This window comes from Equus przewalskii, chromosome 22 (genome assembly GCF_037783145.1).
Source record: "Equus przewalskii isolate Varuska chromosome 22, EquPr2, whole genome shotgun sequence".
NCBI classification, from domain to species: Eukaryota; Metazoa; Chordata; class Mammalia; order Perissodactyla; family Equidae; genus Equus; species Equus przewalskii.
In genome coordinates, this window is record NC_091852.1 from 7,788,078 (window position 1) to 7,808,951 (window position 20,874).

At 42.9% G+C, this 20,874-nt stretch overlaps 1 protein-coding gene across 1 annotated transcript in view; it reads left to right on the forward strand.

Moving 5' to 3' along the window:
• Positions 1-3,467: 3,467 nt before the first annotated feature.
• Positions 3,468-20,874, forward strand: part of LOC139078762 (uncharacterized) — a 29,658-nt gene continuing 12,251 nt past the window's right edge. Inside the window, exons 1-3 of the mRNA XM_070590780.1 lie at positions 3,468-3,542; positions 13,944-16,074; positions 17,345-17,459. Coding sequence (XP_070446881.1) covers positions 13,944-16,074; positions 17,345-17,459 — 2,246 coding nt within the window. The 5' untranslated portion in view covers positions 3,468-3,542. The remainder of the gene's footprint in view (positions 3,543-13,943; positions 16,075-17,344; positions 17,460-20,874) is intronic.

The window sequence follows — 20,874 nt, forward strand, 5'->3', positions numbered from 1 at the left end:
ATCACAGCATTCTTCTTTTCAAAACACTCCAAGAGCTTCATGTCGCAGAGAAGGAGTTAAAAGAATACACGACTTTACAGAGCCAGGCTTCCCACTGCTTCTCTGAGGTCCCCTCCAGCCACACTGCCTCTGTTCTGTTCTTCAAACCTGCCTTCCTGATCCCATATCAGGGCCTTTGCACTTGCTGTCCCCTCAGCCCTCCACATACCTGCACAGTTAACTTCTGTGCCTCCTGACGTCCATGCTTGAGTGTCCCCTTTTCAGTGAGGTCTTCCCTAACCACATGCCCCAGCACTTCTTGTCCCCATCCCTAGTTGGTATTTTCCTTTTGCATTTATCACTATCTCATATACAACATGCTTTTCTTATTTATTTCTTAATTATTTATCGTCTGTCTCCTCCCACTAGAATTTAAGCTCCATGATAGCAGGAATTTCTGCCTGCTTGCTCACCGTTATATGTATTGCTCTCTACTGGGCACACAGTAGGTCCTGATTAAATATCTGTTGGTGACTACAGAACGGATGAATGCCGACAGGGGTAAACAGATTTGGAGCACCTGTCCTGAGGACGTGAGCTTTTCCAGCTTCAAACTGACATATAAATGACTTTTGGAATAACCTTTTCTGAAGGTTGGATACTGCCTGCTATCAAAGAGTGATTCAAGCAAAAGGTCTGCAGGATATTTTCTGACACCTGCTAGTTAATCATCGTAACCACACATGAAAGCGGCGAGCCCCAGGCTCTTTCTTTCAGCAGCTGAGCGTGAGCCTTGCTCAGCTTCTAATCTTTGATCCTCATGTTTCAGTTGCATTTCTGTCTAGGTTTCACCCAACGACACGGACTGCGGGTAACTCTCTCTCCCAGCACATCTGTGCTTTGAGTCTAACTGTGGGCCGGCTCTGTAGACTAAAAGACTTTCTGGGCGTGTGTGTCGACAGGAGGAGGAGCCCTCCGGCAGGAACTCCACACAGCTGACCCCACAGCCTCCTGAGCTCCAGAGGGCATCTTCGTTGAGTTTAAATGGGCCTTCCACCTGAGCCCTGCAGGAGTACCTATGATGGCAAACATTTAAGAGCAGGATTGATGCACAGACTTTGATGTTTTTAACTTTTGATTCATTCACCTTAGGGATTCAGCCTCTCTTTGACTATGAACCTAAAAGATGAGAGAGAAGTTGCTTGGACTTCTAAAAAAGCTATAGTGCTTTCTGGAACTGAGCCTTAGCATGAAGAAATCCCTCTGTACTTCTGCCATCTCGATTCTCTATTTTGCAGATAAAATAGCTATTGCTTCATGTCTGTGTAGTGCATGGCAAAAAGATAGGAAACAGAAAAAATTCAAAGGACTATCTCTGTTTCCTTCAAAATCTCCTTCTGCTCTGGCATCCTTAAATGTCTGTCCTGTTTATTCACAAAACATTTTCTCTGGAGCTGATCCTGTCCATGCCAATGATTTTCAGTAGCACCTGTACTCCAAATTACACAATCCAGCCCCAATTTCACACCTGTGTTTGGTCCACCTAAACATCCCACAGGCTCTGCAGGTTCATTCTATTCAAGGCTGACACATTATCTTTCCACCAAAACAAAATAAAAATCTTCTAACAACAAATAACAAACCTACTTCTCCTTCTGTTGCCAAGCCTGATTCATGGCATTACCTCCTCCCACTCAGCAAAACCAGGAAGTTCAACATCCCTACTCTGACTCTAGGCAAATTCTGTCAGTCATAAGTCACCGCTTTGATGCTATTCCAACGAACGTCCTAATTCTTCCTGACTATGTATATTTTGAAAGATTACCTCCTGCCCACCATCAAAAGCCTACACTGGGACTTCCTTCTGCTCACTATCAGAGAGCTGGCTGCCCTCTGCTCCCACTTTCTACCATTAATTACTCAGGTGCCCATGGAAATGAAATCAGTTGTTTTCCCCAAGCCCTGCTGGCTGCCCTGGCGCTGGCAGGGTTCTGCTGTGTTCTAAGGAAGATCTGGCTCCAAATGCCAGCCTACCACCTCCTGCCTGCACCAGCTTGGATACGGTATTTGAGCAATTCGTGAGTGTCAGTTTCTTCATCTCTAAAGTGGACATAAACTGATATCTATCTCAGAGAGTGGTTGTGAAGATTAAATAAAGAATGTCTAGCACCTGAAACATAACCATTAGTGTGTCCTTCTGGAAAATTAATTCTTTATCTATATGTTTCAAGTGACTACTCCCATCCCTCTCCTGAAGAAGGTAGCCCAAATGTATTTTGTCACCACCACGCTGACAAACCAGAAGTGTCCCAGGGCTCTGTTCCATCCTACCTCACCCAGACTCTGCAGGAAGGTCTCCGTCACTTCCGTTCAGTGTTTCCCAGCGCACATTCTGCAGAACAGGGGCTCTGCAAGTCACTCAGAAAACAGGTGCCACGGGAAATGAGTGTGAGAAATGCTGCGTGTTGCAGCTTCATCTTGAGGAGTCACAATACACACTCGCTTTCATAAGCTTCTGAAAAAAGCCCTGTGGTAAAAAATATACATTTAATCAAATGTTTTGCACAGTTATTTGACTGTAAGCTCTTTGCTTGCGTGAAACAACTTTTATTTTCCCAAGAGACAGACTGTAGTCTGCTCACTTGGCCTTAATCAGCTGAGTCCTGTCGTCACATTTTAGCAACAATACACAATTCAGAAGTTTGAACTGGAGGAAGTACCTTCTAGACTGATATTCTAGAACAAGCTGCCCTTACTTATTGTATGCCACGCATGTAACAACACAGAAGTCTGACCTATAAACAAGGTATCATAATAAGGCATTGTAAAAGCACAGGGTATTACAGACTCATTGATTTGCTCATTCTATTGAGCTGGGCCTCCCCAGACCTCCAAGGCAGGCTGTGCAAATATCACAGGTCCGTGTTTATGTCAGGGACGACTATACTGCGGGATCCTCATTAGTGCAGAGGGCGTTCCTCTTCCATTTCACCCCCAGGCTGCCTCCTGACAGGCAGATGAGGCTCAGGGTTCCCAGGGTTCAGGCCCAGCCCTCAAGTTCAGCCAGGGCTGCGGCGGTCTGCATCAATCCTGAGGTCCCCTCCGATCGTCCAGTCAAGGATGAGGCTCAGGACTGAGAAACCTATTGTCCAGCGCACATGCATTATTCTCAACGAGCACACCATTGCTTTACCAGCGTGGGTTCTTTGTTCTTCTGAACTCTAAGTGTAAGCCAGGGATTGGAGCTAAGGGCTTCTCACATTTCGAGCCCTAGGCTCTGCTACCGCCGCATTCCTCTTAGGGAGACATCCTGTGCATCCAAGCTCCGCTTTCTAGAGGAGCTTCTGTTAAGGAGACCGCAGCCAGAATTAACTGGAATAAACATTTTGGGCCACTGTGTTGCGGAAAGAACAGGAGCGAAGGACGAGGCTGCCCCCAAGTGGGAAATCCTCAAAGAGCAGCGACGCTTCAGTTTACACCTTAGTTCAAGGAACCGAACGGGCGCTGTATTTCCAGCTCCAAGACAGCCCCCACCCGTGAGAGCCGCTGCGGAGGAACCTGGGGTGCGGACGTTTTTACCATTATGGGGTGGTAGTCGGCGGAGAGGGGCTTTGAGAAAAAAGAATAGGCGAACGCAATGTCTCCCAGCCTCCCAACCCTATAAATCACCCGGTTAAATACGGATGCTGGGTCCTCGCCGGGGAGATTTTGACTTAGCAGGCCAGGAGTGGGACCCTGGGGTCTGGGTTTCTAACCAGTGTGATTCTGGTCATCTGGCAGATTTGGAGATCTGGGCTGGGAAGCAACTTGCTGTTTTCTTGTCCCGTCCAGGGCAGGGGCCGAGCTCTCGCGGGTCACGAACCGCAGAAGCCGCGGTCGTCCCTGTGCTTTCCCGCAGTCGCCAGCCGCCACTCCCCGGTCTCCGCGGCAGCCGCTGCCCGAGCCCGCCCCGCGCCGCCCCCCGCCGCCCCCCGCCGCCCCGCGCCTCCCCGCCGCCGCGGTTTCCATGGCGACCCGCGCCGCGCCGCTTCCACCCGGCAGTGTCCGGTTCCACCGCGCTGCCCCGGCGCCGGCCGCCGACCGAGACGGGGATTCTTGTCTAGGACAGTCAGGCTAAGAAGTAACTGTTATTATTATCATCATTTTGCTTATTGATTTGAGTATTTCTTCTGCCCATTTCTTATTTAAAATTAGCTTTAAGAGTTTTTTGGTTTTGTTTTGCTGGTGGGGAGGGAGGAGCAGAGGAGCACGTGCGATGTGTCTTTCTAGTACTTTTATGTAACATTTTCACCTTCAGATTCAGATGCTTGCGACAGACGGACCGACCCGCTGGCTGAAAGAATTCATGATTTGTACCTGCCTTAGTGATTGACCTTTGGATGCCCTTCCTTTACTGTCAGGTCCCGCCTTTCTCTCCATGGGCTGCTGCCGCAGCTGAACCAGCTGGAGGACTTGCTCTAACCTGTGAGCTCTGGCTCATTCTATCAACCTCCCTTAGGAGAGGGCACCCCTTCTGGACGCGCTGGCGGTTCTGGTGGTCAACCCTTCGGCCTGGGCATTCCCTCACAGGGCTCCACAGTCAGCAAGGCCCCGGTGTTTCAGCTAGTCAGGTCCACCCCAGGGGGCCTATCAGCTTTTATTTTTGGTTACCCAGGATGACCGCCGGATGACCGCTGAGTCAGGGTGCTTCCCCGGGGCAGTTTGGCTGTTTAGGATGACCTGAGGCTAAAGGGGAATCTAGACCTCTCAGGAGGCCGGTTGATGTGCGATGGGGGAGAAGTGGGGAGCGGCGCTGCTTTTACTTTTCACAGTAACCCAGTGGGGACCTATTATTATGTAACTCCATTGTACAGCAGAGGAAAGGGAGGCACAGAGAATTCCAGAAACTTGCCCAGTGGTGGAGTCCAGAATTAAACCCACACAGCGTCTGGCTTCCAACCTCACAATCGATACTCTGAATTTAGCTTCATTTTCTTTTGCCCTAATGGAGGTTTTATTCAAGCCCTACCCCCTCATTCATTTAATTTAAGTCAATTCATGCACTTATTAACAGTGAGCTGTTTCATTTCTGCCCCACCCCTTTGTTCCACTGGGTCGAACATAACCATATCCATTTTATTGACTTTTGTATCTGGCACACAGTAGGCTCTCAGGAAAGTTTGACAAATGAATAAAGAACAAAAAGAATGAGTGTTTCAGAGTTTTTGCATTTATCATATAAATTTGGAGGAGAAGGAAACATAGCAGGTTAACAATTATCTTTTCTGGAACAGGCACCTAAGATATTCTATCCCCATTTATTCCTGTAGCATGAGATAGGGAAGGAGTGTAAGTCCCATTTTTTTCCCTCTTTTTATGAATGAGGAAACTGACATTAAGACATAATGCTTACTCGTGGGAAGCTGAGATTTAAATCCAGGATTGTTTTTGCCTGACTCCAAAATCTGCGCTTTTTCCACATACCACCCTGCCAGCTGGAGCATCTAGAATGCTGTAGTCGTGGTTAAGGGGAAGGGAGACATTTTTTTTCCTAAGTGAAAGTTCGATTGTAGGTCTGTTATTCTTTAGCCGGTAAACAAGCATGTGCACGAGAGGAGAGAGATGGACGGCATGCAAAGGACAGCCAAGTGCGGAGGCTGGGAGGGAGCGCCTCATGGAGAGAAGGCTGTGCTTTCCCTGGGGTCAAGGATCCTGGCTTAGGGAATCCTGAAGCTTCTATATTAAAACAGGGCCTGGGAAAACTAGAAGCGTTTTATCTATCAGCAGCTTCTATCACAGGCTTGCCTGAGAAGGAATTGCAGGTGGTTTTATTTTAAAGCAAGAAGGTATTGTGTAAGCACCAGAAACAGAACAATGGAGTCTGTTGGGTTTTGGGGGAGAAGGTTTGCTGTGGAGTATGTGGTGTTTTTCAGAGTTTGTCTTGTGTTTCCTGGTTTGTATTACTAGAAGAAGAATCTCTTCTGCATTCTAGTCATTTACCAGGGCCCCTGTGGTTTGGCGTTAGGTGAAAGACAACCTCTGTTTCAAGTCTGTAACTAATACATTGTCCTAGTTTTCCCAGCACTTGTGTTAATGGAGTTAATACTTCTGTTTTCTTTTCTCCCATTGGTTGCCCTTTGTCTTTACTACCTACCCCCTGCTGTCCCTCTCATTGTGTGATTAGTACCTTAGCACAAGAACTAGTCTTACTAGTTCTTGTATTAACCACCCCCCTTGCCTTTGCCTTGCCTTCTGCTCCTCCCCTAAAGTCTTTAGGGGTGACAGTGAAGCAATGCTGGTGGCTGCCCTGGAGAATGCTAGCATCTTGTTATGCCTGTAGGTGGCATGACAGACTGCAGGCTGAGGAGGGGCTGGGAGGTAAGGCTTAATTCTTGGAAGATTCCAGTGGATTGCAAGAAATAGTATTGAAACAATGAAGAACTGAGGTCCAAAATAAAGATTGGTCAACGGTTTATAGTGACTGTGGCTCACCCTGCCCCCACGATCCGTAGCCCTTTGCCTAAGCGAAGATTTTTCTGGCTAAATTCTCTCATCTGGAAACCTCCATGCATGGTGTTCCTTCTGCCTGAAACATTCTTCTCTCCCTTCTCCTGGCTGGGCTAACCTGATATAGCCATCAGGTCTTGGCTGAAGTAATACCTCTCCAGAAGTCTATTGCTATGCCCCTCCAGTGTGACCCCCAGCATCCTAAGCCCCTAAGATCACACATGTGAGACTGCACTATATTTGCTCGTCATATGTAATCAAATCATATATCATCATATATAAGAATATTAATACTGCCCTCCCCACAGAGTCCCTGTAAATGGATTGGGTTTCTATAACTGGAGGCACCTCTAGGTATCTGAGGTTGAAGATTTCCCTACATAAAAAAGTTTGAGAAGCTAGGTTGGTGTCCTGCATAGGGGATGGTGGAGAGGTAAGGAGAAACCTCTGTTGATTGGAATCAAAGGTACTTGATTTTGAATAGGGTTTTATGAAGTTGTACCCTCTGGGTCACACAGTCTACCACTTATAGGAAATCAGAAAGGCTAATACAAACTTTTAAGTACTTGATGTGTTTAGATTTTTTTGTAGAAAAACTTATCAACTTAAAATAGACTGTTATAGATATAAGCTATTATATGTTAGCCTCATGGTAACCACAAAGCAAAAACTTACAGTAAATACACAAAAGATAACAAGAAAGGAATGTAAGTCTACCAGTAAAAAATCAAATCACAAAGGAATAGAGCAAGAGAAGAAGAAAGGAACAGAGGAACTACAAAAACAGCCAGTAGACAATTAACAAAATGGCAATAAGTACACACCTATTAATAATTACTGTACATGTAAATGGACTAAATTCTCCAATCAAAAGACTTAGAGTGGCTGAATGGGTTAAAAAACAAGACCAATCTATATGTTGCTCACTTTAGATGCAAGGACACACACAGACTGAAGGTGAAGGGTTGGAAAAAGATATTCCATGCAAATGGAAACCAAAAGAAGGCTGAAGTATTTATACTTACATCTGACAAAATAGACTTTAAAACAAAGATTGTAATGAGAGACAAAGTTGGATGTTACATAATGATAAAGGGGTCAATCCAGCAAGAGGAGATAACATTTGTAAATATTTATGTACCCAACATAGGAGGGCCTAAATATATAAAGCAGATATTAACAAACCTAAAGGGAGAAATAGACAGCAATATTATAATAATAGGGGATTTTAATGTCCCACTTATATTGATGGGTAGATCATCCAGACAGAAAACGAATAAGGAAACTGGTCTTAAACAACATTAGACAAGTTGGACTCAACAGATGTATACAGAACATTCCATCGAAAAGCAATAGAATATACATTCCTCTCACGTGCACATGGTACATTTTCCAGGCTAGCTCGTAAGTTAGGCCATAAAACAAGTATCAATAAATTTAAGAGGATTGAAATCATATCAAATGTCTTTTCTGACCACAGTGGTATAAAACTAGAAATTAGTTATCACATGAATAAAACTGGAAAATTCACAAATATGTGGAGATTAAACAACACGAAATCAAAAAAATCAAAGAATACCTTGAGACAATGAAAATAGAAATAGAATAGAAATACATATATATAAATAGAATAGAAAAACTTGTGAGATGCAGTGAAAGGAATTCTAAGAGGGGAGTTCATGGCAATAAATGCATATCTTAAGAAACAAGAAAAATCTCAAATAAACAACCTAACTTTACACCTCAAGGCACTAGAAAAAAAAGGGCAAAGCCCAAAGTTAGTAGACAAAAAAAAATAAAGATTAGAGCAGAGATAAAAGAAATAGAGACTAAAAAGACCATTGAGAAGATCAATGAAGCTAAGAGCTGATTCTTTGAAAAGATAAACAAAATTGAGAAGCCCTTAGCTAGACTCACCAAGAAAAAAAAAGAGGACTCAAATAAATAAAATCAGAAATGAAAGAGAAGGTGTTACAACGAATACCACAGAAATACAAAGGCTCATAAGAGACCTCTATGAACAATTATATGCCAACAAATTGGACAACCCAGAAGAAATGGATAAATTCCTAGAAAGATACAACCCACCAAGACTGAATCACGATGAAATAGAAAATCTGAACAGAAAGTTTACTAGTAAGAAGACTGAATCAGTAATCAAAAGCCTCCCAACAGAAATGCAAATCAAAACTACACTAAGATATCACCTTACACCTGTTAGAATGACAAAAATATCTAAAACTAATAGCAACAAATGTTGGAGAGGTTGCGGAGAAAAAGGAACCCTCAAACACTGCTGGTGGGAATGCAAACTGGTGCAGCCACTATGGAAAACAGTATGGAGATTCCTCAAAAAACTAAAAATAGAACTACCATACGATCCAGCCATCCCACTACTGGGTATTTATCCAAAGAGCCTGAAGTCAGCAATCCCAAAAGTCCTGTGCACCCCAATGTTTATTGCAGCACTGTTTACAATAGCCAAGACGTGGAAGCAACCTAAGTGCCCATCAACAGACGAATGGATAAAGAAGATGTGGTACATATATACAATGGAATACTACTCAGCTGCAAAACAGAACAAAATCATTCCATTTGCAATAACATGGATGGACCTTGAGAGAATTATGTTAAGTGAAATAAGCCAGCAAGAGAAAGATAATCTGTGTATGACTCCACTCATATGAGGAATTTAAAACTATGGACCAAGAACAGTTTAGTGGATACCAGGGGAAAGGTGGGGTGGGGGGTGGGCACAAAGGGTGAAGTGGTGCACCTACAACATGACTGACAAACATTAATGTACAATTGAAATTTCACAAGATTGTAACCTATTAATAACTCAATAAAAAAAAAAGCCAAAAAAAAAAAAAAAGCCTCCCAACAAACAAAAGTCCAGAACCAAAAGGCATCACTGATGATTTCTACTAAGTTTTCAAAGAACTAATACCAGTATTTCCCAAATGCTTCCAAAAAGTAGAAGAGGAGGGAACTCTTCCAAACTCACTTTATGAGGTCGGCATTACCCTGATAGCAAAAGCGGACAAGGACACACAAGAAAATAAAATTAAAGGCCAATATCCCTGATGAAAATAGATGCCAAAATGCTCAACAAAATATTAGCAAACCAAATTCAACAAAACGTCAAAAGGATCATATGCTATGATCAAGTGGAGTTTATTCCAGGAGTATAAGGATGGCTCAACATCTGAAAATCAGTCAATATGATACACCACATTAGCAAAATGAAGGGTAAAAATCCTATGTTCATCTCACTAGATGCAGAAAAAGCATTTGAGAAAATTTAGCATTCATTTATGATAAAAAGTCTCAACAAAGTGGGTATAGAGGGAATCTACCTCAACATAATAAAGGCCATGTAAGATAAGCCCATAGCTAATATCATACTCAACAGTGAAAAACTGAAAGCCTTTCTTCTAGAATCAGGAACCAGACAAGGATGCCCACTCTCACCACTTGTATTATAGTAGTGGAAGTCCTAGCTAGAGAAAATAGGCAAGGACAAGAAATAAAAGTTATCCAAATTGGAAAGGAAGAAATAAAACTGTCACTATTTGCAGATGATATGATATTATACATAGAAAACCCTAAAGACTCTATCAGAAAACTGTTAGACTAATAAACAAATTCAGGAAAGTTTGCAGGATACAAGGTCAATACCCCAAAATCTTTTGCGTTTCTGTACACTAATAACGAACTATCAGAAGGAGAAATTAAGAAAACAATCCCACTTACAACTGCATCAAAAATACTAAAATACCTAGGAATAAATTTAACCAAGCAGATGAAAGACCTGTATATTTAAAACGACAAGACATTAATTAAAGGAAATGAAGAAGAAACAAATAAATCAAAAGATCTTCTATGCCCATGGATTGGAGGAATCAATAGTGTTAAAATGTCCACACTACCCAAAGCAATCTACAGATTCAATGCAATCCCTACCAAAATTCCGGTGACATTTTTCAAAGAAATAGAACACATAATCCTCAAGTTTGTATGGAACTACAAAAAACCTGAATATCCAAAGCACTCTTGAGAAGACCAAAGCCGAAGGCATCATGCTTCCTGATTTCAAACTATATTACAAAGCTATAGTAGTTAAAATAGTGTGGTATTGGCATAAAAACAGATACATTGATCAATAGAACAGAATCGAGAGCCCAGAAATAAACCCACGCATATATGGTCAATTAGTTTATGACAAAGGAACCAAGAATGTACAATGGGGAAAGGACAGTCTCTTCAATAAATGGTATTGGGAAAACTGGACAGCCACAGGCAAAAGAATGAAACTTGACCACTATCTTACACCATACACAAAAGTCAACTCAAAGAGGATTGAAGACTTGAACATAAGACTTGAACCCATAAAAGTCCTAGAAGAAAACATAAGCATGAGCTGCTTGACACAGGTTTGTGCAATGATTTTTTGAATCTGACACCAAAAGCAAAAGTAACAAAAGCAAAAATAAATGTGGAACTAATCATACTAAAAAGCTTCTACACAGCAAAGGAAATCTTCAACAAAATGAAAAGGCAAGCTTTTCCTTCCACAGAAAAGGAGACAATATTTGAAAATCATCTATCTGGTAAGGGGCTAATATCCAAAATATATAAAGAACTCATACAACTCAATAGCAAGAAAACAAAGAATCTTATTAAAAACTAGGCAGAAAATCTAATGGACACTTTTCCAGAGAAGACATACAGATGGCCAACAGGTACATGAAAAGATGCTCAACATCACTAATCATCAGGGAGATGCAAATCAATACCACAGTGAGATATCCACACGTGTCAGAATGGCTGTTTTCAAAAAGAGAAGAAATAAGTGTTGTCAAGGTTGTGGAGAAAAGGGAATACTTGTACTTTGTTGGTAGGAATGTAACTTGGTGCAGCTACTATGGCAAACAGTATGGAGGCTCCTGAAAAAATTAAAAATAGAACTATCATATGATCCAGCAATTCCACTTCTAGGCGTTTATGCAAAGAAAATGAAAACACTAACTTGAAAAGATATATGTAGCCCCGTGTTCATTGCAACATTGTTTACAATAGCCAAGATAGGGAAACACCCTACGTAGCCATCAATAGAAGAATGGAAAGAGAAATGGTCGTGTGTGTGTGTGTGTATATATATATATATACGTATATATATAAAATATATATTATATATAAAATATACACACACACAATGGACTATTATTCAGCCATAACAAAGAAGGAAATCTTGCCATTGAGAAAACATGAATGGACCTTGCGGGCATTATGCTGTGTGAACTAAGTCAGGTAGAGAAAGAAATACTGTATGATCTCTCTTATATGTGGAATCTAAAAAAAAAAAACCCAGCTCATAGACACAGAGAACAGATTGGTGGTTGCCAGAGGCATGGGGTGAGGGAAGGGAGAAATGGATGAAGGGAGTCAAAAGGGAAAAAGAAAAAAAAAGGAATTATAGCTTATCATATTAAAAATTAAATAAAAGAGGTACAAAAAAATAAATAAGGGACCAAGTTCAGTGTATTGACTGGCATAGGGCCAAACTAGAATCATCAGCACGTTCAAGGAAACAGCCATACATCAGGTGTCTGTCTTCTCATCTGTCTCCTGCTTTAGACCCCAGGCAGCTGAGCTCCATGCATGGTTCCTGCCATGCGTACCATATAGTAGACCCTCAGTAAAAGTTGGCTGAATTGAGAACCTTGTTTCTAGATTGCAGTATGGAGTACATACCGAGTGTTTTAAGTAAGCTTTTGAAATCGGGACCATTTTTTTTTTAAAGATTTTATTTGTCCTTTTTCTCCCCAAAGCCCCCCAGTACATAGTTGTATATTCTTAGTCGTGGGTCCTTCTAGTTGTGGCATGTGGGATGCCACCTCAGCGTGGCTTGATGAGTGGTACCCTGTCCACACCCAGGATTCGAACTGGCGAAATACTGGGCCGCTGCAGCGGAGCGTGCAAACTTAACCACTCGGCCACCGGGCCAGCCCTGAAATTGGGACCATTTTGACAAGGCCAAATGGGCACTTGAAAAAAGTCAAGTGATGTCTGGGACAGACACTCCTCAATTCAGAGATGTGTCAGACCTGGGGACAGGATAGTGAGAAATTGAAAGATGTCCATTTCACACAATCCTTGGTAATTTAAAAAAACAAAGAGATTTTTTTTGTAATATCAAGAACCCCTTCAAAATGTCCTGATTCTCATGGAGCCCTTGCAGGAAGGGAGAGCAGTCCTGCCCCTAGAGTGGGGAGTTCTTAACCACTGAGCACCTTGGCTGGGACCAGAAGTCACTTTTCAGTACTTGTGAATCAGGACAGAGTAGGAGAAAAAGCACTGGATGTGGGACTAGAAGATCTGACTTGAAGTCTTGGCTCCTCGGGTGTTATTTTGTGTCTGGACAAATCACAGATGCCCTTGGTACCTCACTCCCTGCATCTGAAATGCTCAGGATGGCTGCAAAGATCAGAGGAGAGAACCCGTGGGAAGGGGCCTTGCATACAGGCTCTAAGTCTCAGAGTCATTAGTATCGATCGGGCTTGCGTGCATTATATTATTCCTTCATTCAGAAATTTCCAGAGGCTAATGTATGGCAGATATGCTGAAGGACTCTATGCATACAAACAGTATTTTTTTGGAAGGGTGTTTTTTTATATCAGTAATTTTCAAATTACTGGAGGTGCCTCAAGGGAGACTTGGTGAGTCAGGCAGAGGAGGGTGGAAAGCCTTACGTTAGGAAGAAAGGGCTCTACTGATTAATTTTTTTTTGAAGTGTGGATTTGTCAGGGGCCCAGCTTCCATGAGTAGCGTATTTGATGGATGGGTGACCCTGAGGTCACCTTCTCTCTTTTTTGCTTGATCTGGAGCCTTTCTGTCTGTCTTCATCATCCTGGCCCTCCCTGCCCTGGCCTGAGTTGGCAGGGCATGTAGGAAGGATAAATTGGTATGAGATGGTTCTACTGAGCGGATCTGAATAAGTTTTCTTGTCCTGCCTTGTCCTCTTCCTCTTTTCTTCCGCTTTTAGACTTCTTCCTTTTGTTCTTTTAAAATTCCCATTCCATTTATAAAAATCAAAGTAACTTATATACCTGGCTAAAAAAATATTAAACAGTAGAAAAATCTTGAAATAAACCAAGCTACCCTTATTTAAAAACCATCTTCTATTTTATAGTCACTTAGTTAGCATATATCCCCTGCAAAAGACAAAATTAACCTTTCTTATTCAGTGACTAAGACCCATAGCATGATTGAATGTGATAAAGTACTAATGATGAAATTTTTCATAGTTTCTCTTAATATTTTAGTTGCCTTGATATTATAATTACAAAACTGCCCTCAAGTTCCTATCAAAATCTTAGTTTGTTTGTAGGATGTTAGTGGATGTGGTAGCGTCACATTGTAGATAGAAGAATCATCGATGAGTTTTTAAAAATATTTTTGCCTTTTATTCTTAGATGGATCCCTTACCCCTGACACTGACTGGACATTCTCCATGGAACGAGGCCGACACTCCTCAAACCCGCGACCTAAAGCACTTACGAGCCAAACGTGTGGCTTACTATGAATGCATTGGGATCATCAAGAGCGATGCTTCCAGAAATGGCAGCCAAGCTGTGTCAAAAGCTTCCCAAGACAACAAAGTGAATCCCTCAGAAAGCCAAACCTTCGGGGTGAGACCTCAGAGGTCACCGCGTTACTCGGCAGTTGGAAAGAAACCTCTGCGCGAGGAAAGGTCCAAAGTGGCTCCTGGAGAAGCAGAGCAGTGTCAGGACCACAGGGCCCAGGAGGGGCCCAAGGGAAACAGCTGCCCAACAGAACTGGATCTCCATCTGTTGGCCGATGCTTTGGTCCCTGAGACACAGAAGCTGCGACATGTTATAAATTGGGCCCAGAAGTTCTTGTCCAACCCTCCAGAAGAGCGTGGGTTGAAGAGGTCCACAACTTCTCTAGGACTCCCTCTGTCTAACCTTTATCAAAGTTCAGAAGCTCTAGGAAGTAAGCGAAGTGCCCATCTGAGGTCATCTGATTCTCTACCCCTGAACAGAGAAGACCAGTCCAGCACACAGACAGACATTCCCAGCTGCCCTTCAAGGCCCCAAAAGAGCTGGTCAGAAACAAGCTTGTCTTCAGAATTTCCAGGTTCCTTCCTGAAGGAGGGTTTTCTGGGCAGTCACTCTTGTGGGTGGCAAGAAACTACATTTAGGAACGAAGGGGAGGGAAGAACCACTACGAGCTCTCCTGATAGTCTTCAGATGGAAGATTCTGCTCAAGAAAAGTATGAGAGAGCAGGAGATATTCAGACCCCCAATGAGGACGAGATGTTTCCCGAGGGGCTGGGGGCTCAGCTACAGTTGAGACACACTTCTGAAGAAAGTAAGGTTTTAGAGGAAACCAGACAGAACCCACCCAGAAATGGTTACTTCTGGACTCCACTGACAGACAGCTCAGAGGAGGAGCGTTTGGATGAACCTGGGGAGAGCAGAGGCACACCCGGAAGGAGTGTGCTAGGGAGGAGGTGCAGAGGGTTTTCAGGAATTGCCTTGTCTCCCACAAGTGACAGCACACTAGTGTCAAAGACCATGGTGCTGAGTGCGGCTTCCTTCCCTCAGGAAACACCCCTGGAGGCTGAAGTCAGGGAGGAGCGCAGAGGAGCAGCACAGTTCCCTGTGGGGACCCCCAAGGATGTCACAGTGGAATTCAGGGCTGACAGTTCCAGAGGTGAAGACCCCATCCAGAGACTGCTTGAGGGTCAACGTATGCCCCGCTATGACAGCTCCAGTGAAAGGAGAAAGGAATCAGACCATGTGGGGTTCACTTTGGGGCCCCCTCAGACTTATATTAAGCATAAAAATGAGTGGAAACACATCATCACAGAGAGAGCGGGGAAGACTATCACGGGGAGAGTACAAAGAGGCGGTCCGAACAGGAGTGTGCAGAGTTCTGCTGAAAGCAGTGCTCCTGTGACAACTCAGAGGCAGTTTGCTCTAACTCAGCCTGAAAGTTATTTGGCCCCTCAGATTGCCAGCCTCTTGCTGAATGTCTCAGAGGGCCCCTTGCAGAATGCTGCGTTTCATGGACGCACAGGTGCCGGTGTCTTCTGTGGACCCACTGCAGATGCACATGGTGCACGTGGCAGCACTTGGTTTGACGAAGTGCCACCATCTGAGATGAATGACAGATCAGTACAGACACCTCGAATGATCACCAGGCAGACAACTCATGAGCAAAAGGAAAAGACACTGCCTTCAAGTTGCCCCATTTCTGGAGAGATTTCCAAAACTGGTTTGAAGGGATCCTTCCCACTCCAGGATGTTGGCCTCTCCTGGAGTGATGAGCCGCCCCATGAACAGGAGCCAGGGGCCAGTGTACTGGAGACATATTATTATTATTTGCATATGTTCAACAAAATCAAGAGTCTCTCTTCAGAAGAGAGGAGCTCCTCTTTGCCTTCCCAGGAGCCTAGACTGTCCAAATCAGAGTCAGTAATCACATCTCCACGAGGGAAGGGCAAGTCCAAAGGGGCCAGCCTGGACAGGGAGACCAAGGAATGGAGAGATGGGAGTGAGAGCGATGCGGCTGTGGAAGGTGAGGGGGCCCCCTGTCCCCAAGGACATGGCTGTGCGGAAGAGGCAGCTGTAGAAGAGACCAGCTTTTGGGAACCTCAAGGCAACTACAGTATGAAACCAAAGCTGGGGAGAAGAGTCTCATGAGCAGCTCATTTGTACACTTGTACATGCCATGTGGCCATTGAGGATGAGACACAAGTTCCTTCTTCATGTATTGCCTCTCAGCTTCAGTTTCCATAAATATAAAATGGGAGCTGTCATAGTCTCTTTGGGCTGCTATAACAAAAATACCGTAGACTGGGCGGCCCAAATAAACATTTATTTCCGGAGTCTGGGAAGTCCAAGATCAAGGTGCTAGCAGATCCAGTGTCTAGTGGAACCTGCAACCTGGTTCATAGATGGCTGTCTTCTCACTCTTCTCACATCACGGAAGCAGAGAGGGGAAGCAGGAGCTCTCATGACTCTTATAATCTCATCACTGGGGATCCACCCTCATGACCTTGTCTAATTCTAATCGCCTCCCAAAGGCCCCACCTCCTAATGCCATCACACTGGGTAGTAGGGTTTCAACATAGGAATTTTAGGGGGACACAAACAGTCAGCCCATAACAGGGATAATTATCAGAGTCGAGTATAAATGGTAAGATATTAGGCAAATACTAGTTTTATTTTGGAAAACCAAAAGCCATTAGGTAATTAATAGTAATCTTAGAAAATAGTTTTTCTGAAAGAGAAATGCTTCAGCATTCTCCTGGGTGAATAGATATCACTCTCAGGTGCTTGCATTTTCCATGAGCATGATGGTTCTATTCATTGTGCTGTCTAGTAGTTTGTTTGGAAATAGGCATTGTATGCCCTTCATCTAAAATACATTTTAATAACCAAGCATTAGAAAATAGAATCTGCCTCTCTAATTTGAGTGCTGTGTAGATAGAAAATGAATAATGCATTTTCATTTCACAGAATAAGTTCAGATTAGAATTTAAAACACCTTACTAGATCTTTATCCAAAAAAAAATTCTTATTTGAATTGATTCTCTATTTTTTGGAACTAGGTTACATGATTTGTTATAAACAATAGCAAAATATAACATTCCAAAGCTATTTTGAGATATAGCTGAAATGGTAGAAGACATATATTACTAAAGTATACTTATAAATATTCTTATAAAATTTGGGAAGCTGAGTGACGGTCCATCAGTGCAGATAATAGAGTAATTCTGCAAATAAAACCTATGAGCTTAATATGAAATGTGAGGGATTTGTAACTTTTTATTTTATACTTTTAGGGAAGTTATGCTCTGCTTCCCCCAAAATGACATCCAGAATGACCAGCAGTGAGGGATACTGGGAAATGTCCAGCCCTGCATGTTCATCTCGCAAACACGGAGATGTGAAGCCAAGGTTTGACTACGCTTTTGTTTTGATAAATTATATTAGCATTTTCAATAGCTAAGTATCAACATTGACGGTCTTCTGAGAAATTAGTTAACATTCTAGTTTCTACAATGTGGTAAAATCAACTATGTATTGAAGGTATACATGGAAGATACTGTACAGAGACAGTACAGTGTATAATGGACACAAAAGGGAAAAAGAGCCACTTACTCCAGAGTATGAAGTTCTGTAAGAGATGTGCAAATAAAGTGCTTGGAGAGCAAAAGGAGAAATTATTGTAGAGGTGGAATCAGGAGAGGCCTTATTTAGCAGATGGTAATTAAGGAGCCTTTGAAGGGTGATTAGGAGTTCAACAGGTCAGAAAAGGGATACCAGTTGGTGGAAATAGCATGAGCACAATCTAGAGGTAAGATTGGATTTTGGATTTTGTTGAAGGAGTAATGAGTTCTCTAATGTCATTGCATATATTAGTCAGGATTATTATGGTTGCAAGTGATGGAAGCACTACTCAAACTAGTGGGGCAAAGGAAAAAATGAACTGGTTTATTTGAAAATTAGTTCAGGTTTCATCTAGCAACTCAACACAATGACATCAACATACAACATCTCTCCATTTCTGGTCTGCTTCCAAGATGGCAAGAACCCTCATCCATCTTTCATATTATATTTGGCTATGACTGTAGGGGTGTCTCCTAAAGCAAATTCTCCAGAGAGTTCCGCGACTTTATTTTCTGTTTGTTCTGGGATCCTTAACCAGTGCTGGATTACAGAAATTGAAGTCAAAAGCCTTGCATATGAATCATGGCCCTGCCACTTGTTAACTGAGTGGCTCTGGTTGAATTACTTACACTCTCCAAGATTCAGTTCCATCATCTGTAAAATAGGTATAATATTTACTCTATCTGCTTTGGAGGATTATTGTGAAGATTAAATTAATAAAGTATATAGAAGTGCTTTGAAAGTTATAAAGTGCTATACACACGTAAGATGTCATTAGTAGAAGTAATATTAATAGTATGTCTCTTTGGTATATCCCAACTTAGCCTCGACCTATCTGACCTTTTCCGTATATGTTTATACCCCTTTCATAAAACAGTCCCATGTCATTGTCATCATCATCACCATCCTTATCAAAACAGTAAATGTTTATTAAGTGCTTGCTCTGTATGTGTCAGGCATGTTGCGTGCAGTGTCTCATTTATTACTCCCAGCAGTCCATTTTACGGAAGGAGCCTCTCAGTTTAGAGAGTTGAGGATCTTGTCCAAGGTCACCTAGCTAGTAGGTGGCAAAGCCAGTGTCCAAACCCATCTGACATGAGAACTCCTGCTCTGAACACCTCCACTCTACTTCCTCTGCAGACTCCTTTTTACAGGCCTGCGGGTCATCAACACCACATTTCCTAATCACTTCACACCTATGCCTATGTCGCCACAGCTTCAGACTCTTTCAGGTACTGCATACATCTGTTCAGATTGCTTGTTGTCCTGAATGCCATCCCTCAAATGTGACTGTGAACTTTGGGCTGAGTATATTTCGCTGTGAAGACCTCTGTATGTTGTGTGATGTTGATGCATCCCTGTGTTGAATTATAGATACTGTGCACCATTAGATTACATGTTTGTGTGGTTTTTTGAAGTTTAGGACGTGGAATCCATTTTTATTATTTCATCCAAGGTGTTGGTGGACAACCCACCATCCAAGGGTATGTGGGTTAATTGTCTGGAACCAAACTTATCAAAAGCACTTTTCCCTTAGGAACCTTGATTCTTTCCCAGAAATGAGTTTGGCAACAAAATCTGTTGTCCCCCTAAGTTCATAGTACCCATAACCAGTGGAAGTGCAGGCCTTGAACCTTATATCTTGCACTCAGAATTCCAGACACATACATACAGACTGACATGGCCATTTGAGTATTTCACTGGAGCGCCACCCTTGGAAGGTCTGAAACTACATTCATGGGTCCTGCTGTTCATCCCATAATACCCCTGTTCCTCTGTAGTGTCCATCTAGTGGCTGGTACCACTGTGCACCCAACTTCCCTGGCCAGAACACTGAGGCCATCCCTTGCTCTTTCGTCTTCCTCACCTCCATATTTGATCCATCCCAAATCTTGTCCATTCTTATCTCTTAATTTTTTATGTTTTATTTTTTTGCTGAGAAAGATTTGCCCTGAGCTAACACCCATTGCCAATCTTCCTCTTTTTTCCCTTTTTTTTTTTATGTGGGCTGCTGCTATAGCATGGTTACTGACAGACGAGTGGTGTAGGTCTGTGCCAAGGATCCGAACCCGGGCTGCTGAAGCGGAGTGTCTCAGACTTAACCACTAGGCAACCAGGGCTGGCCCTTAAATATTTTTGGAATCCAGCTACTCTTCTTCATGCTCACCCCCTTACCTTCAGCTCTCCCTGGAGGACTGCCATAGCCTCCTACCTTGTCCCTCTTAACCGCTCTTACTCTCAGTCTGATCTCGTCTCCATACTGCCATCAAGTGATTTTTTTCAAACACTGAGAAGGTCACTCTGCAATGGATTGCTGTTGCCCTTGGAATAAAGAAGAAACATATTAACATATCCTGCTGGGCTCAGAGTGGTTCCGCCCATGCCTCTCACCCTCTTCACTCCAGCCACAGGGCCGCCTTCAGTTCCTATGGCACAGTGCATTCTCTCCCGCCCCAGGCCTCTGCACTTGCTGTTTCCCCTGCCTGGAGTGCCCTCCCCACTGCCAGCCCCTTACTTTCTTCAGTGATAATCACTCTTCAGATCTGAGTTTAAGTCTCCAAGGAAGGTCCCCACCCTACCAGCCTCAGACTAATTTGGTCTATTGTCTGTTTGCTCCCAAGGCAGCCTGTTTTCCTCTTTCAGGGAACTTATCTAAAATGTATCGAAATAAAATGTAAGGAAGGTCGACAAGAGCAGCTTCAAGTCAGTGTAGCTCACTAGGAACTAATACTGTGGTTAGCACTTACTAAGAGCTCAATATTTGTTTATTGAATAAATGCAGAAATTAAATATAAGGGTTGTGGGAAGCTATCCTAATTTTGTTTGTTTGTTTGTTTGGTGAGGGAGATTTGCCCTGAGCTAACATCTGTTGCCAATCTTCCTCTATTTTGTATGTGGGATGCCACCACAGCATGGCTTGGCTAGTGGTAGAGGTTGGTGCCCAGGATCTGAACCTGTGAACCCAGGCCACCAAACTCAACCACTACACCACTGGGCCAGCCCCTGTTATCCTCATCTTTAGTGGATTGCCATGTGCCTGTCTGTCTATCATCTATAATATATCTATAGATTATTATATATGAAATACATGTGTATTATATATTTCATATATATAATAATTTCCATTTTGCTAGCTTTAAGAGTTAATAGTTGGGTCCTTTTAAGGAATAATCCAGATAAGAACATCTTTCTCTTTTAAATA